General features: G+C 35.1%; 1 protein-coding gene across 1 annotated transcript; it reads right to left on the bottom strand.

Moving 5' to 3' along the window:
- Window positions 1-215: 215 nt before the first annotated feature.
- On the bottom strand, window positions 216-15,060 carry LOC149808198 (3',5'-cyclic-AMP phosphodiesterase 4D-like). Its single transcript, XM_089974616.1, has 9 exons — window positions 14,492-15,060; window positions 9,910-10,109; window positions 8,789-8,887; window positions 8,372-8,536; window positions 7,870-7,969; window positions 6,377-6,531; window positions 5,733-5,855; window positions 4,889-5,071; window positions 216-3,819 (listed from the first exon to the last, which is right to left on the bottom strand). The coding sequence occupies exons 1-9, from the start codon at window positions 14,640-14,642 to the stop codon at window positions 3,505-3,507; spliced, it is 1,491 nt and encodes a 496-aa protein (XP_089830742.1). The 5' UTR covers window positions 14,643-15,060; the 3' UTR covers window positions 216-3,504.
- Window positions 15,061-21,552: the final 6,492 nt, after the last annotated feature.

Genomic DNA, 21,552 nt, shown 5'->3' on the forward strand with positions numbered 1-21,552 from the left:
TGTTAAAACCTGCTAGTACTCCAACACTGATATCTCATGATTCAGAAATTTACACTTCGGGTGTCTTTTTACCATCATCGTATGATTAGTGGGGAAGGGGAAAGGCTGGAAGGAGGAGGAGATAGAGTAGATTTGGGATTAACCAAGTCTTTAGTTTATTATGATGATGTGGAATATACAACTGCACAAAACAAAATAACACATCAACACTCACATCATTATTATTTCATATTTTATTGTTAACTTGATCTAAGCCAGGAATCATGGGTAGTTGCAATGACAGTCGTCGTCATGGAGATCAAAATATTCTGGATGAATGCAATGATAATGGAATAAAGAACTGAAATTTCAGAAAACCATTTCACCACAGAAGAATAATTAAATCATTGTGCCAAGAACTGGCTGTACATTCGATGTATATTTAAAAACCAAGAAGAAAACAAAAATCTCAGGAAAGGTATATCAGTCAACAAATTTATTTATCGACAATTAAGAAGTTCTAATTATTTATAAAATGTGAAAACTGGTTAATCTCAGGCATGAATTGAAGCAATATTTTGACAAGACTGTAGTGTTTACCAAATTTTACAAGGTATACAATTAGTTGACAACTATTTGTATGTAATCCATTGACAATATGTATGGCGTATCATGCACAACTAATGATTGGTTCATTTGATGTATATCTTTTTCTCTTATGACATGATTCAGTTTGTAGGACGACTGTGCTGAATATATCTGATAATTTTGATCAAGCATCTTTAGGATGTTGTTTTCTAATGCTACATGAAGTCAAATTGAAAATTCAATCATGGTTGCTTTCATAGGACCTACAATGACAAAGAAACTGCTAAAACTTGAAATAGCATTTCTAGTTAAAATAAAATTGTAATCGTCAATGATTCTGTCAGTGAGCAAGTTTCTGAAAGGTGAATATGTCCTTTTAAGCAATGTTTGTAAGGACTGTCAATAAATAAACTGGATGAAATCTGTGGTAAAAAAATGCTCATCAATATTAGCATTTTCCTTGCCATGTAACATCAGAACTTAAAATTATCTGTACATTAAAAAAACATTAACAGACAAAATTCGTAATAAACTGCAGTCTCAAGAAGAGACGTGGAAATATATCATTCAATTGGAATGCGTAGTTCTTGTATCATTAAGAGCCACGTGAGTGTTTATTTACAGGGTTACCATTTTTGTTAATGCTGAATTACTTCTGTATTAGCATATACTGTTCATTATGTTTTAAATGTTCTTGGTGTGGAGAAAAAACCACCTCGATAACCTTTCAGCTTAACTGAATATCAAAACAAATACTATAACAAACTTTTGAAAGATTTTGTCAGGCAGTAACAATTATGATAATGCTTAAAGGGAGGTAATTTGCTAATGGTATATAGCTGCGTTCTAGTTCCCCATTTTTATCTATAATTTCCATAAAAAAATGTTTATTGATATTTTCCATCAAAAAATAATAGTAGTAATAAGTCAGATATTAACATCCATCAAAGATACCTTAAAAATCCACCTGTCTCGTCTACAGTGATAGACATGACATGTATAGTGTGAACATCTTTTTAAGAAAGAAGCAAAACCTTTTGAATTCCCCTTACTTTGCCTGCCTGCTCACATTCCCAGATGTAGGATTTTATTACATTAAGATGAATAAGAACCTGAACACTCTCTTGTCGTGTAATTATCAAAGTGAACCCTCCCATGATTCCAGGCAAAATATCACAGAATGATTGGCAAATGGATTTCTGACTTTCCAATGAAACATACATGATAACTGGACATGATAAACAATATCTATGTTCTAAATGTGATGTACATGATGAAAAATAAAACTGAAAAGCTGTGAGTAAAATTTTTATCAAGTTTTACACAGGATTCATTTTCAGTAACTAAATTTAACACTCCAGGTAATGTAAGAACTTGTAGATTTTGGGTGAACTGTTTTTGCAACAGAAAAATGACTTTTTGTAGGAAAATTGGAGAAACCCCTGCAAGTGAATTGACTAGTTTGAGTATTCAATGAAACCTACAAAACAAAACAAATTGATACTGGACAAACACAAATGAGTATTAGTTGTGGAGCAAAAGTTAAGTTAATGCCCTACTCCTGAAAGTTACTATACATGTATCTGAATGAGTAAGTTACTCAACATACCCTGTACTCTATTCCATAATCAGTAAGTTACTCAACATACCCCATACTCTATTCCATAATCAGTTTTTCTTAACATAAATGGCTGTTCATTGTTGTACTGAATACTGAATTTTTTTTCTTTTCATTTTCAGATATCAGTTTATAGTCTGTTGGTTAGTGCTATTCTTAGCTATTTACCAGATCAGTGGTGAAGATGGGAGTTGAAAATGTAACACGATTGTAGCACATAATGGAGGTACTAAAAATTTACATTTATGACTAAATAAATATAGCAATGTCTTCATTCCATCCCAAAATGGAAGTGTTTGTAAAAATGTCATAAATATTTACTGATAAATAAATAAAACTGACTTCACGTTAGATATTCAATATCATTAATGTACTAAAATGGAACAATAATAATAATAATAAAAAAACTGATTCTAAAATGTTTCCTCAATGCAATGTTGCAAAATTGAGGAGATGAGCTACGTAAACGAGTTGTTTCATCATGAAGAAAGGGAGACAATTAAAATTCTCACATATTCAAATCCCTTGTGTTGACAGTCAAACAGCATGGAAATAAATTCAAAGGCAGTGCTATAGATTCTTCATTGTCATCCCACAGAATATTCGTGTTAATTAACTGACACAAATCTTCACAATTTAGAAAAATGATATGCTCAAAACAATCTGGACTGAAAGCTTAAGAAGTAGGCCATGGCAAAAAAAGCTAAATAGTTCACAGCAGTCTTACACAATTGAGGTCCGCATCTCGTGCATCCATATATAAAATGAAATCTCTCTTGAAAAAAGTTAAAATTTGAAGATGCTCCCGTGCTCAAGTTCATTAAAACTAGTGTACAGGTGAAAAAAGTTAAAATATTTAGAATAAAAAGTCCAGGGAATTGTCTGTAATTCTGGATATCAGAAAACACCTGTTGCACTACTGAGGAAACAGTATGGACACAATGATACCCTTGGAATACAGTCAGTAAAACTCCCAATGTTGTCTGTCTTTCATGGTTGATATGGAATCTACTTTTCTGTTCAGACAGCACGACATTTCCCTGAGAATCTCCAACATATTGCTATGGCAACACTCATGGTTGTCATGGCTACGATGAACTGGTTTTTTTTCTACCTGACATTCTTCAATCTCTGCTGGGCTGGGTATTCTGGAATACCAGCATCTGAATTTTAGAGCAGATCAAAAACTGGCATAAACCAGCAAGACACTCTTGTCAACTCTGGCTGCAGAAAGTCAAGAACTGCCATAGTCTTCTTCATGCGAAGGGTTGCCCAAGTCGTAATGATAGACTGATGCAAATACTAATGATCTGTGAAAACTAATGTCCACTTTGTGCCTTAGGTGATCCAGATTTACCCACACTATCCAAGAGTTTTACAACAGTATCTGAGCTTATTACTTCCTGTCCACTGGCAGAACAGTCCTTTTCTTCCTCAAGGTCGAACTGAAATTTGCTTTCACTCTTGTCTGATTTAGCACTTGTACAAAAGCTGGATGAGGGACTGATGTGAATCATACTCTGATACCAGTCTCTGTTGTCCTCCAATGTATCAAGAATTTCTTGTGCATCTGGATAAACAAGATCTGCCCATGTCTCCCATAATGGGTGAACTATGTAGTCTATGAACCCAACCTGCAGAAAAGAGAAGAAAACTGTCACATCCATAGTAAGGAGCACACAGGTTTTCAATTATTAATAAGTTTTAAATTAAATCTTGAAATTTAATTACCTGCAATAATTAAAACACTTTATGGTTCTGATGTTACATATTACTTACTTGACTTCAATTTCCAATTTTTACTTGATGACACTTCACAATGTTTGTATGTAAATTCCAGAGTGAGATATATTAGCTGCCACATATACCTGGTTATAAGCTTGGTCCAAATGCACAGACCCAGATCTATCATCCCAAAAAGTGCTGGCAGATCAGTTTCTACACTGTTTGCTCTTTGCATGTAATCAAGCATATAACATAGTCAGTATATAGTTTATTCAATATATAGTTTATTTATTAAATCTTTAAAATTTGACCACAAATGCTCACCAGTTTAGAATATATCAACCTTCCATTTCTGAGTTCTGCTGATATAGGTTCTCATTTTCTTATAGAAGGTACTGCATTTTTGACTTGTAATCAGCATTCATGTTATTAGCATTTGTGTTATTAGTCTCAGGTCTACTGCCGTGTGTGTGTCTTTGAGAGAGAGATAACGTGTGTATATTACTATTGCAAGTTTAAGTGAGCACTACACATTTTCAGTCACTATTTATTGGAAACATTGATTTATTTATATATAAAAATTGACGATCAAAAGATCAAACTATTGTTCACAAATATAATCTAATTCGTGCTTTGAAGGATGTAAGAGGAGACAAGTCAACCATTTCCAACTGCAGCTCAATTCACATTAATTAATAAAGCAAAACCATGCATTTTAAGTAGTCATATATTTTTCATGTATATCATGTATAAATGAACTAATCTATTTCTAAATTTCTGTTTTAGTCGATGTCAATATTTACAAGATTCTGACAGAAAAGTGGACCATGTATGAAGTATGTGTGAAGAATTTATTTACCAGTTTAAAAAATATAAGATTCTTATAAGTACATCCCTTTTCTTTTCTGTATTTATAGCACACTTACAACATACAATAGTTTTGGTACATATGACCTTGGGAATAACTGCACGTCTTACCTGTGATTTTTCTATTGTGGCTGTGTGCCTATCACACATGGGACTGATATCTAGCCCCTTTTCCCGCTCCATATCACCTTGCCGGAAAAATTCCTCCATGACTCTCTCTACCCACTTCTTGTACATCTCGAGCGGTTTTGTTGGGTTACTGAGATCAGAACAATGTACCATGTTTTGAAGCACCTGTTTAACAAAGGTCAAAAGTTAATTATTGATTGCATGTATACAGCAGAGTTAAAGGCAAAAAAATTTGCATGAGCACAAAATTTGATTAAAATCGGCACATAACTTATATATATTTGCCAGAATCATTTATTAATGGTGAAATAAATGGGGTAGTAGAATAAACAGTAAAATTATTTAAATATTTAACAGACTCTATATTATTTAATTCTGAAAATTAGAGATCTGTAAAAATCCAATAAGCTCCTCTGTTGCTAATTTAAAACCTTTTGTCAAAATGAACTTGCCATATAAAAATATACACATTTATTATTAGTGTTAAGAACCTCGGTGGCTTCTAACCCTACCTATAACCAACTAAATAAAAGCACAATACTAAAATTGCAATTCTACTTCAGGCAGTGGAAAGCCAAACCAAAGCTTGGGTAAAATAAGTGAAATGAAAACGATGTACAGCAAATTTTCGGGCGGTACATATTGCTGTCAGCATTGAAAAAAATAAGTTAAAATGTCTAATGTAACAAAACACATCAATTCATACCTATGAGGTTTTGCAACAAGATCAATTTCTTAAGTTTTTATTGTACCCCCCCCCACCGCTGATGCCTGCAAGCTCTATGGGCAGATATTGTCAAGGTAGACCAAGATTAAAAATATTTACCTGTATTCTGTCTGTGTAATTGTCCAGCAGCAGGACCCCAGAACCAGCAACTTTTTTCGTTTCAACCATTGTTTTGAGGTCTGCCAATAGACTCATATGTTTGGACATGTCTGTGGCCAACACCTGAAAATGTACAGTGGACATTCTTCATAATTGTCAATTATCATTTCATGTTAATTTTGAGTCACATGGTACTGATATTGCACACAATTGATCAAGCATTATTAATCATTTCATGTTAATTTTGAGTCACATGGTACTGATATTGCACACAATTGATCAAGCATCATTAATCATTTCATGTTAATTTTGAGTCACATGGTACTGATATTGCACACAATTGATCAAGCATCATTAATCATTTCATGTTAATTTTGAGTCACATGGTACTGATATTGCACACAATTGATCAAGCATCATTAATCATTTCATGTTAATTTTGAGTTATATGGTACTGATATTGCACACAATTAATCAAGCATCATTAATCATTAATTTCACCTTTACAATCAATCAGGTCAAAGCACAACTGTGCATTTGACTGCCCAAAAGCATCAACCCTTGACATTTGTTTTCTGCTTACATTTTTCTTCTGCATTTAGTAGTTCAAAGTAGGAATAACACATGAAAACTTTAAAACTTACCATATCTATCACCATTTTTCGGAGCGTCTGTCGTTGTTTTTTTGAGAGATTTGCAAAGATGTCACAATTCTCTTCCTGGAGAAGTTTGAATGCCACTGCAAGGTGGTGGTTCTCTAGGACAGATTCATCATTATACATTAGTGCTAATTCTGAACCTGAAAGAAATAAAATACAAATTCTGATCATCTTTTATCTTCTTCCCAGTTGCTTAAGACATGATTATGATATTTGATTTACACACATCTCAACAAGTATATTCCCTGGTTTTCGTGAAACGTGCAAGAGGAGTTCATTTCGAGAGCATTGACATGCCTCATTCAGAAAGCAGCGGCCTAAATCTGCCTAGAACTTTCTAGGTTTTTTTTTTAAACCAACTACTATTCACATCTCGTGTCTCTTAAAATGAATCCAAAATAAGCTTGATTCAGCATGACCATACTGAGGCAATGCACCTTCCAAATGAAGAGCTTCTATCACAAAGAGAGCTAACTCTATTAGTGTTCATACATGTAATTCTAGACTTGTTTTATTTGTTCCAATAAAATAATCCAATTTCTTGATAAAAATTTTGGTCTGGTGCAACTACACCACAGTTTATTGTCATGATCTACATCAGGACTTACAGGTATTAACGAGGTATTGATTGCTCAGTTTATTGTCATGATCTACATCAGGACTTACAGGTATTAACGAGGTACTGATTGCTCAGTTTATTGTCATGATCTACATCAGGACTTACAGGTATTAACGAGGTATTGATTGCTCAGTTTATTGTCATGATCTACATCAGAACTTACAGGTATTAACGAGGTATTGATTGCTCAGTTTATTGTCATGATCTACATCAGGACTTACAGGTATTAACGAGGTATTGATTGCTCAGTTTATTGTCATGATCTACATCAGGACTTACAGGTATTAACGAGGTATTGATTGCTCAGTTTATTGTCATGATCTACATCAGGACTTACAGGTATTAACGAGGTATTGATTGCTCAGTTTATTGTCATGATCTACATCAGGACTCACAGGTATTAACGAGGTATTGATTGCTCAGTTTATTGTCATGATCTACATCAGGACTTACAGGTATTAACGAGGTATTGATTGCTCAGTTTATTGTCATGATCTACATCAGGACTCACAGGTATTAACGAGGTATTGATTGCTCAGTTTATTGTCATGATCTACATCAGGACTTACAGGTATTAACGAGGTATTGATTGCTCAGTTTATTGTCATGATCTACATCAGGACTTACAGGTATTAACGAGGTATTGATTGCTCAGTTTATTGTCATGATCTACATCAGGACTTACAGGTATTAACGAGGTATTGATTGCTCAGTTTATTGTCATGATCTACATCAGGACTCACAGGTATTAACGAGGTATTGATTGCTCAGTTTATTGTCATGATCTACATCAGGACTTACAGGTATTAACGAGGTATTGATTGCTCAGTTTATTGTCATGATCTACATCAGGACTTACAGGTATTAACGAGGTATTGATTGCTCAGTCCTGGATGGTCAACGTCATGTATGGCACATCCAAAAATGGCTGCTAGAATCTCCAGGTCTGTGAACACATTCTGTGATGGAGAAATTGAAAATACAATTGTATTATTAAAAATAACATGAAAACCATTTTATATTACTCTGATCAATTACTTTTCGAATGATGAGGCAACTTTGCTAGGAATGGGGAAAAAGTACATATATCTTGATGCATTATTTACAAATTATAGTTAAACTTTCTTTATTTCAACATTATCAAACTATTTGTATCCATAATTATTCATTTCCATTTCAAAGAAATATTGACCATTAAGTATTAGTTATTTCTGTACATACCAATAAATTTTCACATACAAATACTAAAACATATTCTTGCAGATGAAAGGGAATTTCTTGCTCGTTTTATCTCTCTATGCAGCTAGTTTAAAGTTTATGTAATTAGGAAAAGGAGGATAACGATAAAAAATAAAACTCACCTCGAGGGCAGGTACAGAGAGCAAGACATGGGTTGATTGTGTGACATCAGCAGCATGTATGGAATTGTGGTACGGATTATCTCGATGATAATGATCCTCCAGGTGCATCAAATAAGTTATTAGCGTTGTTGGAGGAATTTTAAATGTTTTCATTAGGTCTCTCTCCTAAAAAGACACAATAATAATACAAATAATTATAATGATAACAATAATAATAGTAATAAAATTACATTATTATAACCAAGATCTTCGAACCTCTGTGCATCATAATACAACTCGTGATTAATTTTTTACGACAAAGAGTTCAACAATTAAGTTGCTCTATCTATATTTTGAGCCTTGCACATTTTTCAAGATTTGCATAAATATAAAATGTGAAATCTGAAAAGTTTAATTCCAATATTACCTAGAACTTACCTGTAAGATTGTGTAGGTGACTGTGGTGAGAGGTCTATTATTGGAATATTCTGCGATTTTGAATATATCTACGCCCCACTTGTCAAGGTCTGATAAATACTGTAAAAGAAGGAAACAAATCATAGTTTAATGGTACAATGATACACACTCTATGACACGAAAAATGCACAAGTTTCCTTCAGGAAATAAAAATGAAAAATTCTATCAAAATTAAAACAAATTCGGTGAATGCAGAGAAGCAATAAAGTGATAAGAACTATGTAAACCCAGTCATATTTTACTCTGGCCCATCCAGCTATCCTCATTATGAACTGAAATCCCTAAAAGGGACTGACATTCTACTGGCTAAAACAAATTTCCATGGATTCAAGACCATTTCTACCTTTGAACTGCAGAGTTTTGAAACCATCTCTGATGTTCTTTAGTGACAAGATTTTCAAATTAGCTGCTGTGGTGGACATAATGGATGCCAGATTGGCATAATTTTCATTTAGTACAAACAAGACATCATAAGAAATCTTCTGGTGGAAAACCCCAAGTTGATGTGAATTTCAGTTCTGGAGTAGTAACTATAGCATGATTTTCAAGATGGTGCCATGCTGGCCATACTGGACATCAGACTGCTCCCATTTCTATTTAGTATCAACTAGAAAGGATAATAAGTCTTTCGGAGAAAGTACAATATTGATCTGAACAGCCATTCTGGATAAGCAGTGATACGATTTTAAAGATCACCATTGTATAGCCATATTAAAGTCGAATTGGCACCAATTACATTTACTAACCAACCAGACATCACAAGAAATCTTCTGGTAAAATCCCCATGGAAATATTTCTTTCTGTTTAGGAGTGGCAGCGATAATATGATTTTCAACAATGCCACTATGGCAGCCATACTGGACACTAGATTGGTCCCATTTTCATTTAGGACCAACTTGACATAAAAAGAGATCTTCTAGCAGAAACCTTATGTTGATATGACCACCCATTCAAAAGGAGGAGCAATAACAACAGACAACAAACCATCTCACAAGTTGAGCTTAAAACATGATGAATCTGGAACAGTTCCATGCCCTATTATTTTTCATATTAAAAACTGGAGCAACGGTCAAGAAGCTTACTTTTCCTAATTCTTCTTTATATGGAGTCTCTACACCATACTTTGGCACAATTCCTGTGAAACTGTTTGTGTGTTTTAACTTTCTAACACCCATTATCTGTGTCATTGGACGTTTTTTAGCATCATTCTGGTTTTCTTTCTGGGAACAGTCGTTGTTTTCATCCACCTTCAGTGTTGGAATATCAAGTTCTTGCTGTTTGTCTGAAAATAAAAATTAAAACGTAAATTTAAAAAGGGTTTAGTGCTGAATACTGTGGCAGCTAATCAGGGTTAATGTTTGCTTTTTCTACCAACTGCTCCAAATAAGCTATGGATCCAGGTACACCAACACCAACACACACACTCACACACACATATATGCTGTGTCAAGGCAGAAAAAAATATTTCCAGTTGGCCAACTGCTGAAACTCTATAGACCCATATCATTTATTGCATAATGCATCAAAAGATCTGGGTCAATGCTATTTTTATATAACTAATCAGTAAAACAGGCACCCTGATCTGTTGATAAATTATGCAATGGCAGAACAGAGTCTATGTTGCTTGCAGTTAGACTTGACTTATATGTGTATATAAATAGTAATAACAGTATGCAAGTATAAATTGTAATAATAAAGGGGATGAAGACACATTTTCACATATAATGGCATGGACACTTCATAAATTAAGTAATTAGAAATCAACATAGAAAATTCTTCAGTTTTAGACAAGTTATGGAGGTGAAAGCATGTAGCATGACAAGCAATGTCAATATTAATTTTATGGAATGCAGTTAAATATACTATCCAAAATATGACTATCTTTTTCATTGTCTTTAACTTCATTAAACGTCTGTATTTCAGTTAAAGAAGTCTGTGAACATCTAGTATAAAAACTGATCCCCTTAATGATAAATTGGCAGACACAGCAGGAATTTTAATAGTCCAAGTACCAGTTATTCAGGAAGGCTTGACGTTTAGACTAGGGTTACCTTCTGACGCAAGTAAAACATTGGCAACTGTTCATTCAATAATGATGTGCAAGATATATCCATTTAACAATGCTCCTGTTGAACCACAAAGGTACCTAGTGTTGCCCATTTCGTGCTTTTGTTTTACTCGCACAGGCAAAAAACAATAAAGGTAAAGACTACAAAATGTAGACTGTCATGAAAACAATCACCAAACATTGAAGTTCAATCACTTGTTGGTGAGGATAAACTATGATGTTGATGAGTACGGTAAGGAACGTTTTTATTTATTTTCAGGCTCCAGTTCTGGCACAAAATCAAGTATAGGATGCAAGATTAGAGAAAAATGTTGGAATTTAAACCATTTCCTGTAGAGCAGCTGAACAAGGTAATTCTACTACATCTTTCAGCAAAGGCAACATGCATTACAGGTATTACATATAGGTGTACTGCACTGCATATGCAAGGTAACTCGAATAACAATGGGTATGATTACCCTATCCTCTTTACCAGATTTAATGTGACCCAATGCATTTGTGTACTTGATGCACTGTTCAGACTAGCAACACAACTGTTGTGATGATAAAAATCACAAGCAGTAACCCAATCTAGGTGTAAATTAATCATTAATGAACTGGCTAAAATGTTTCACAGCCAGTGCGCAGGCACAGGTGAGCAATGATGAAAAAGGGTTTAAAGTTAAATGGATATTTAGGATAATGTTTGTAGAATCAGTTATTTCTTTTTCAAAATTAAATAGTTACAAGAAATGTTGCTCATTAGAGAACCTAATGTGATGACTTGCCTGTACCTACTGACAGACTAAAATCTGTTTTGTCACTAGACAACCAGTCTAATTTGTCACTGACTGTCATTTTTTCTGGTACTTACATGGGCTGAAACTAATTAATTGTCAGTGAATGAACATTTCCTGCTATATCAGGAATGGGATAGTTATTTTTCTGTGCTTGTCTGGAAATTGTTGTTGTTACTTTTTATTGACGATGCCAGGTGAAAGTCTGACACAGCAGGTGTATGACGTTGCCAGGAGTTTCTGACGAAGGTGTGTGAATGAATCAAATAACAGGCAAGAATGTGAAGACAAATTACTAAAAATATAACTTTCTGACATCATAAATAAGTTTGCTCACATCGACTCTTGTAATATATTTGTGAATGAAACAACGAAGAGGATGTTAGGTGAGCTGCAGTCACCTTAACTTGCAAGCCATATATATATATATATATATATATATATATATATATATATATATATATATACACACACACACACACACACACACATATAAACACATATGTATATCAACTACTGCATATCAAGATCAAGATTTCTGACTTTAGCTTTTAATGGAATTAAATTTTTAATAAAAATTGTCTGGCTATAATTGACAATTATGTTTTCACTGAAATATAGATTAATTAAAAAAAAATTTTTTTTACGGCACATGTTTTGCTGTTACTTTCCTTAACAAAATAATTTCTAGTTCCTGTTTAATCAAGTTTTTCTTGGCAATATGCTTGGTGTCTATCCAATTAGTTTGATAAATCAATCCCACAAATCTGTGTTGATAATGATGGACCTAACGGAAATCGATATCCTCGTGGGGTGGGGTGGGTGTTTATTTATTGGCCTACTATTCAGTAAACAAGTGTAGTTGGCAAAGTAGATTCCTCTAGAGTCTACCTGGAAATAAATTTTAGGTGGACATGCTGCATAACTGAACACAACCATTTTCCTCCCCGTCTTTACAAGCTGTTTTTTGTTGGACAACACTACTGGATTGCATGACATAAAGTGTCAATAATTATACACTTTCAATTCTATAATATCAAAACAATGACTCCCTCTGTTACCATTTAACAACTTCCCTCAAATTTTGTTCAAGTGGTGAAAACATTTCCTCTGCATGCTTAACAAAGGATGTGAACATGCACTAGATTAAGTATCTCTTCCTCACCCATTAGTCACCAGCCTGGTGATACGGATTCAAATCATGACAACATACAAAAACCTTCCTGGATTAATAATAATTCACTGAACTGAATCCTCCCACATACTTTTTCTTCCTATACTTATTAATAAAAGATAGCAGAATATTATAAGATTCAAATCAATCACAGAACTTCTCCAAATCACTTCACGCCATTCATATCAACTATATAAAGATTTTCAATAATATTAACTTTCTTAACAATTTATTTTTAAAAAAAAATGTTCAATCACTCATTGGCCAGTAAGATACGAGATAGAAACACATGTATGAAATTTTCACATTTTAAAACAATTGTCTTCAACAGCACACTGCATATAGCAAATCTGTTACCACAGCACGTTTCTTGCTTTTGCAAATGGATGGCTAGGAACAAAACAGAACGGTTCCCTTATTGCTATAAAAGAAGAACCTCTAAAATCTAAATGGTTCAACAACTGCTTGTTCAATGCCCATGTACTTTCCTCCCAATACACGGTTCAATTATGTACCACAAACAGCCACACGCACTGCGTCAATGTACAATTTAATCTTGATGTTTGTGATGCAAAATTAAGAAAAACACTGGTCATTTAGATTCAACTCATCTTGACAAAAAAAAGCCCCTACAATTTACTGACTATAATCTGCATGTCCATTATGGTCTGCAAGGTTTAAATCCGTTTCCTGTCTAGAGACCTAGTAACACGCTGTTTAATATTTATGGGAGGACGTGTAGTGTTTACCTTCCTGGGGGTAATACACATAATTTTTCTTGCTGAAACGACATCGGGATTTGATAATTGACGTGTAATCTGTAGGTTAAGCAAACAGTCCCTTGCTGACTATTTGTTGTGTTTCTATGGTGTACATTATTCATCGGGGCGACTTGAGTGGAAAAAATGACACCTTACTCAAAGCAATTGTCAATTAGAAGAATTAACAATTTAGAAAAGTGTGTAATCTACTCCTCCCTGCAGCGAAAATGTGTATTGAGAGTAATTTACAGTCTGGACTTGACCCCGTAGACATGGAGGTTACATCGATAATTCAAGTTGTGTCGAATGGAGATTGAACTCTAATGTGATCCACATGTGCTTGGCTTGCCTCGTCAATTACACAGGAATAGGCCAATTGTTTAAAGAATAAAAAAGGAAAACATGTTACTTTTGATCCATTTTTCCTGTCTAAGAATAAAGTTTACTGCAGTAACATACTCATTTAAACAGAAAGACAAACAAAATACCCAGAAATAATGATTTAATCGCTTGAAGAGTACATTAATTTTCTGTCAAAACGAGTGTCGATAAAATAAACGTCTATGGGACTTCTTTGTCATTCATCCGTTTTAATAAAAAAAATATGATGCAATTTGTTTCTTTATTAACGTTTTGTCCTTGATTAATTTTAATACTAAAGGTGATTTACATCTACATACATTTTGTTTCAAAGGCTTTGCATGTGAATTAACCTTTATAATTATACGTTATATGTTTCCTCATTGTTTAATCAATCTATTAAAACGTTTCAAAGCAACGCATTGGGTGCTCTGCTTTTTTTCTGTTTGTCGCAGAAACCGACTTTACGAGTAATTTGTTTTCTGGACATAAAATTTCAGGTAAAATGTAAAGAAAAATACTTACAGGAATAATTTCCGTTGACTTCAAGAAGTGGACCCTGCTGTGGAGTTTGGATTCCCATGATACAATGGTTCTGCATGAACACTGATTCAAATTCTGGCATATCAGCTTCGTAACAAAGTTTAACTTTACACTGTACCTCCGTGAGAATCATTTATTTGCAATGTGAATAATCCTGGGAAAATCTAGATTTAAGCGTGTCCATCGGTTTTCTTAGTACAGTTTCGTTCAAAACTATCTGTGTATCCACACAAACAGATAGTCTTTTTAATTCTCAATAAAAACTTGAGTTGCTTTGCACAGGTCCGTCAAATCATTATAATGTAAGTACAAATTTTACAACGTCTGATAAAAATTTTATGTGACGGCGTGTCGTCAGAGAGATAATAAATTCGGTTAGTGTGTTCTCTTATCTGATCAAAATCTGATAAGAAAAGTTTACTTATATGGTGATACAAACAAAAGGCACGGCACAATTTCCACCACAGATACAAAACAAACCCTGTGTACTTTATGAATGAAGAGCCAGAACAGTAATAACATTAAGGCCCCACAGGCCAGTACGTTTGTAGACTGAATACATTAGTAGGCTTGTATCAGCGGGCTGATAACCAATCACAAGCTAGGATTTGGTGTCAGAAGTAGGTTAGAATTGACGTCATCTCCACAGTCAAACTGCAGTCTAGCGGAAGACCTGGGCACCTTACAATGTAAAGGAAGATACGAGATATCTTTTATCACCTATCATTACAGTCATCTTCAAGAATTGCTCTGAGCTTTTCCTCAATTAAGTCAATTTTAAGCAGTGCTTGGAGGTAGAATTTCCAAATAAATGTTAAGTAGATCCAGACATAGGCATTTTTTTAAATATATATTATCTAATGCCAGTTTATTACACACACATCAAAACAACGGCGTGATTCATGGATTGAAATAGTACTGACATGAATTTAAAAGGACTAAGATGGGGTGGGGTGGATACTGAGGTAGCTCTGTTGGTGGAACATCAAACTTGTAATCCAAGGGTTCTGGGTTTGACACCTGCACAGGCCAATCACCTCAGTGCGTCCTTGGGATAGGCACGTAGCTCCCATTTCTTTCGCATGATAGTTATAATGTGTGAAAAGTGCCGATAAAACCCCGCAAACTGCATCAGGAAAAAAAAAAAAAAAAAAAAAAAACGGAAGTCTGAGGAAGATTTCAGTGCTCTTAATTTCTCTTACAGAGTGAAAAATTCTTCATGATTATCCATGCATGGAAACAACTGTTAAATTTTGTGCAGTTTTTAAAGTTATATAAATGCATGACTAGAGAAAAATTATCAAGAGTAAATGTACTCTGTGATTGTTTCGAAATCGATTATCTCACTGAAATCAATACTGATCGAAGTGTTGTTGTTCATAAGCCAGTTTCTAGTCCTGCAATCTTCACATACCTGTTTTTAGTCCAGAGAATTTAAACCTAATGTGAAAACATGCCCACAGACGTTCAAAACCGAATTTTAAAAAAATTCTTCAAAATGGAGACGTCTAAAAATGTAATTTAATCTGAAATTTGACAGCTATGTCAAACTGGGACCAGAAAAAATACAGGTCGAGATCTGCAGCTGTGTGTGTGTGTGTGTGTTTTGGTTTGGTTGGTGCTTTATGGCACTGCGACACAAGTAGGTTATTTAATGCGAAGGCAATCGGAGTAAACTGCCTTGCCCAAGGACATACCATGGTACGTGACACAGGCTGAAGTTCAAACCCACAACCTTTCGGTTGCGAGTCTGGCACACTAACCACTGAGAGACTATGTCCCCAAAATGCGAATGTGTGTGAGAGATTTGAATTTTTAACGTATCTTTTTTTGTTTTAAAATTCAGTCATATCGCTACGATTCTGCAGTGAAATTTTCTAGTGATGTCTAGCAATGGGGCATCATGCCGCAGACATCCAGAATGTCCCATCCAGTCACATTATCCTGACACCAGTCCATCCAGTCCTAACACTAACTTCTTAATGCTGAGCTCCTAGCGAGTTAGCTGCTAGTACCAATTTTATAAGTCCTTGGTATGATTCAGCCGGGGATCAAACCCGCGACCTCCCGCATCCGAAACGGACGCTCTAACCACTAGGCCACATGTGCAGTCGCCCAAAAAGTAAGTTGTACAATAAATTACTTTTTTGGAACTAGAAGTTTGAAATTATTTATTAATATATTCATGATATTAGTGTGACGTCTTAATGCCAGTATTTCCCCGAGTTGTCATTTTATTCCAAGGTCTTTTGTACAATATCTAAAAAAGATCTGTCCAGCTCAAAATGAATTCTCTTATAGATTTCTGGGCTTTACATAACTGTATCCAATCTCATTTATCACATGTAAATCATTTCCTTTATAGAACTGTATCCAATCTCGTTTATGACATGCAAATCATTGTCTTTATATAACTGTATCCAATCTCGTTTATCACATGCAAATCATCGTCTTTATATAACTGTATCCAATCTCGTTTATGACATGCAAATCTTTGCCTTTATATAACTGTAGTCCAATTTTGTTTATCACATGCAAATCATTGTCCAATCTCGTTTATGACATGCAAGTCATTGTCTTTATATAACTGTATCCAATCTCGTTTATGACATGTAAATCATTTCCTTTATATAACTGTATCCAATCTCGTTTATCACATGCAAATTACTGCCTTTATATAACTGTAGTCCAATCTTGTTTATCACATACAAATCATTGTCCAATCTCGTTTATCACATGCACATCATTGCCTTTATATAACCGTAGTCCAGTCTCACTTATCACATGTAAATCATTGCTTTTATATAACTGTAGTCCAGTCTCACTTATCACATGTAAATCATTGCTTTTATATAACTATAGTCCAGTCTCATTTATCACATGCAAATCATTGCCTTTAAATAACTGTAGTCCAGTCTCACTTATCACATGTAAATCATTGCCTTTAAATAACTGTAGTCCAGTCTCATTTATCACATGTAAATCATTACGTTTATATAACTGTAGTCCAGTCTCATTTATCACATGCAAATCATTGCCTTTAAATAACTGTATCCAATCTCATTTATCACATGCAAATCATTGCTTTTAAATATATCAGATTAAACTGGCAGCTAGAAACAGTTCATTGTCGACTTGAACAATTAATTCCCATTTATGGCGTCATAAAAAGATAAACAGATGCCGGATAATCAAGACTTGACTATACTGTCCATCTTCTGTGTGTGTGTGTGTGTGTGGGTGATTTGGATTTTTAACGTAGCTTGAACAATTTTCAGCCATATCGCTACGATGCAGTGTGGCAGTTTATAGTGATGTTTAGCACTGGGACATCATGCCGCAGACATGTAGCATGATGTCCCACCCAGTCACATTATCCTGACACCAGGCCGAACAGCTGTAACCACTAGGCCACCGGAACGGTCCCATCTTGTGACATACATCTCAGAAAGTATTACCATTAAAAATTTGATTTTATAAACAAATAACGTCACACACACACACCCAACATGATTCTTATAAGGGCATCACTAATAATATATCAAACATGGATCTTATTTGGTTTCTAAAATGTACTAGAATTATCTTGTGTAATAAAACTGCATTATCTACTAGAAATTATACAACACAATTTCTTTACACAAAGAAATAGCAACGGTTCATCAACGTAATTAATAAACTCAGCCGACATTTGAATGTTGCTTTCTGGGTAAACATCCGTCAAGGATTATGGTGTAATCATGTATCTCACCATCTGTACAGGAAATTGGCCTTGATAACCGAACTTCCCATAACCACGCATTTTGCTGATTACCAAGTAATAGTAACAACTGCACTTCTTGAAAATTTGACAACAACAGTCATTTATTCAAGGAATAAGTCCTCTTAAGAAGATGGCCTAACTGTGAAGTGCAAGACAATATCAATACACACGCAGATAAATCAGCTAGTTCTGACTAGGCTGAAAATTTGATACTGATATTTTAAAAAAAACAAACTGGAACGTCACCAAAACTAATTGTAAAGATAAACATTCATATATTCACTAACACTAACACTGACTTAGTATGAAGCACATTTTGCATACAAGTTTTCTATCAGTGAATGAATTGGGAATCAGGCTCATACTTGCCTTATAATAGGAATTTCTAATTATGAAGTCTGCATGTTTATTAGCTGTTAAGTAACTGATATGTGAACTACTGATGAATCCAAAAACCCACACAAACAATATTTCCTTGAAAATTCTCTGGTTGCGGATTTTGAACTAACTATTCAATCAGTACACACATGTACATAAAAAAAAAAATCAATTACTGTATTTTCACATATAAAATATACACGCAAGTATGTGTGTGTTTGTGTTGGATTTTTAACGTAAGTTTAACAATTTTTCAGTCATATCGCTACGATGTCTGCAGTGTGGAAGTTTATAGTGATGTCTAGCACTGGGGCATCATGCCGCAGACATGTAGCATGATGTCCCACTCAGTCACATTATCCTGACACCAGGCCAACCAGTCCTAACACTAACATCTTAATGCTGACCGCCAAGCGAGGCAGGTGTTAGTACCATTTGTGTGTGTGTATGATTTGGATTTTTAACGTACCTTTAACAATTTTTCAGTCATATCGCTACGATGTCTGCAGTGTGGAAGTTTATAGTGATGTCTATCACTGGGGCATCATGCCGCAGACATGTAGCATGATGTCCCACCCAGTCACATTATCCTGACACCAGACCGACCAGTCCTAACACTAACATCTTAAAGCTGAGCGCCAAGCGAGGCACCTGTAAGTACCATTTGTGTGTGCGTGTGTGTGATTGGATTTTTAACGTAGCTTTAACAATGTTTCAGTCATATCGCTGCAGTGTGGCAGTTTTAGTGATGTCTAGCACTTGGGCGTCATGCCGCAGGGATGTAGCATGATGTCCCACCCAGTCACATTATACTGACTCCAGGCCGACCAGTCCTAACACTAACCTCTTAACACATTAACCCCTGGAGTTTTTGTCGTTTTCGCCAGAAATTCGAGTAGGAAACACATTTTGAAAGCTATTTCTGAATACATCTGAAAACGCGAAATTCCAGGTAATCTTTCAATAACACGCTGCCTAGTTGTGTTAGAAACATCGTTTTTCATTGGCTATTTGGCTCGCGCATGAGCAGAAGGTTAAAAGTTGGAGGGTTTTTTGTGGGTTTTTTTTTTGCTAAACGGCCCCATTATTTTGGTATCGAGACCACTCCTATATTCCAAATGCCCATCTTATTCTACTTTTTGAAAAGGTTCATCGGTCTGTTTGCAGTTCATACCGGTTTGCCTTAGATCTGACACCAAAAAGTCTAAATTCCGGACACAAAATCGGATCCAAAAAATGAAGTTTTTCCCTCTGTATTTTGTAGTGCAACTAGAAATTTCGGATTATTTGGTATCATTGTAGAGCTACATCTGTCTACCTTTCTATAATACCACCCACTTTAGTGTATCATGCATGACCATGACGCTACAGAGCTTGGCAGTAGGCTACTACATCCTGCCACGTTAACTCGTCGCTAGGGGTTAATGTGTTAATGCTGAGCGCCAAGCGAGGCAGCTGTAGGTACCATTTTTGTAAGTCTTTGGTAGGACTCGGTCGGGGATCAAACCCACGACCTCCCGTATTTGAGGCGGACGCTCTAACCACTAGGCCACCGGAGCGGTCGATTGCAACTGGACTCTGCGTGTGAGTATATAATCTAGTTAAATACATATTACAGTAAGGAAATGCAAGTAATAACCTTGATCATTATTAATCCAATAATGTAAAAAAAAAGTCTTAATATGGAAATGCTTTCAGTGAAATTCAGAGCTGTCATTTAATATATTTTGTCATTGTATATTTTGATATAAATAAATACAATATTCTGTATTAAAGTGTTTGAGCTCTTATTCTAATTAGACAGACACACAAACACACAAACACACATATATATACTTACAATAAGTAAATCAGATTGACACTATATACGCGAGGTTATTGTCTGTTGGTCTCGTGATTCACTAATCCAGTTCCTGTTTTCATATTATGATGGGGAAATGATTATTCAACGTTAATAGCAGCAATTCTCGTGAGCTTTAAATTCAATGTTTTGATAGGCTACTAAAACTAACTTGACCAGAGGTCACGCCCAAAAACTAACTTTTACTGGAGATGGGTCATGTTTGTGGAAAGGCCCTTACACGGAAATAACATTGTTTATCTGGGTGTGTGTGTGTAATTTGGAATTTTGATTCGTAGCTTTAAAAAGTTTTCAGTCATATCGCTACGATGTCTGCAATGTGGCAGTTCTTGATGTCAAGCACTGGGGCATCATGCCGCAGACATGTATCATGATGTCCCACTCAGCCACATGATCTTGACACCACACCGACCAGTCCTATTACTAACCTCTTAATGCTGAGCGCCAAGCGTGGCAGCTGTTAGTACCATTTTTCAAGTCTTTAGTATGACTCGGCCGGGGTTCGAACCCGCGACCTACCGCATCCGAGGCGGACGCTCTAACCACTAGGCCACCAGAGCGGTCTGTTTATTTGGATGTTTTAAATTGAAGGAAAGAAGAAGCATTGGTGGTCGGAATGGATTTTCACACAAGGAACATTGTTAGGTGGTTTAATTTCTGGTTTGGTGGAAAGGGTTTTCACGGAACGAACTTTATTGAGGGTTAAACATCAACGTTTGTTGAAGGGTCCATATCACAGAAGAAATATAGTTCGCTGTGTTTTTAAATTCCTGATTTGAAGCAACCACAATACCATGAAAGTTGGTACCCAACAAAAATGGTGAATTTGCATTTTTTTTGACATTTTTTATGGGCGAATTAATTGGAGATTAATGTGGTTGTGTGATGGATGTAGACCATACATTTGCATCAACTCGTTTTGTGCAACGATCTGCCTAAAAGAATCAGTTTCACCTCACATGGTTTAATCCAAAATAGACACAAAGTAACATGTATCATTTTTAGTTATCATAATAGAAAACAGTGAGGTAAAGTTTTTTA

Source organism: Sinohyriopsis cumingii, chromosome 1 (assembly GCF_028554795.1).
Source record: "Sinohyriopsis cumingii isolate HCF-2022 chromosome 1, ASM2855479v2, whole genome shotgun sequence".
In the NCBI taxonomy this organism is placed as follows: Eukaryota; Metazoa; Mollusca; class Bivalvia; order Unionida; family Unionidae; genus Sinohyriopsis; species Sinohyriopsis cumingii.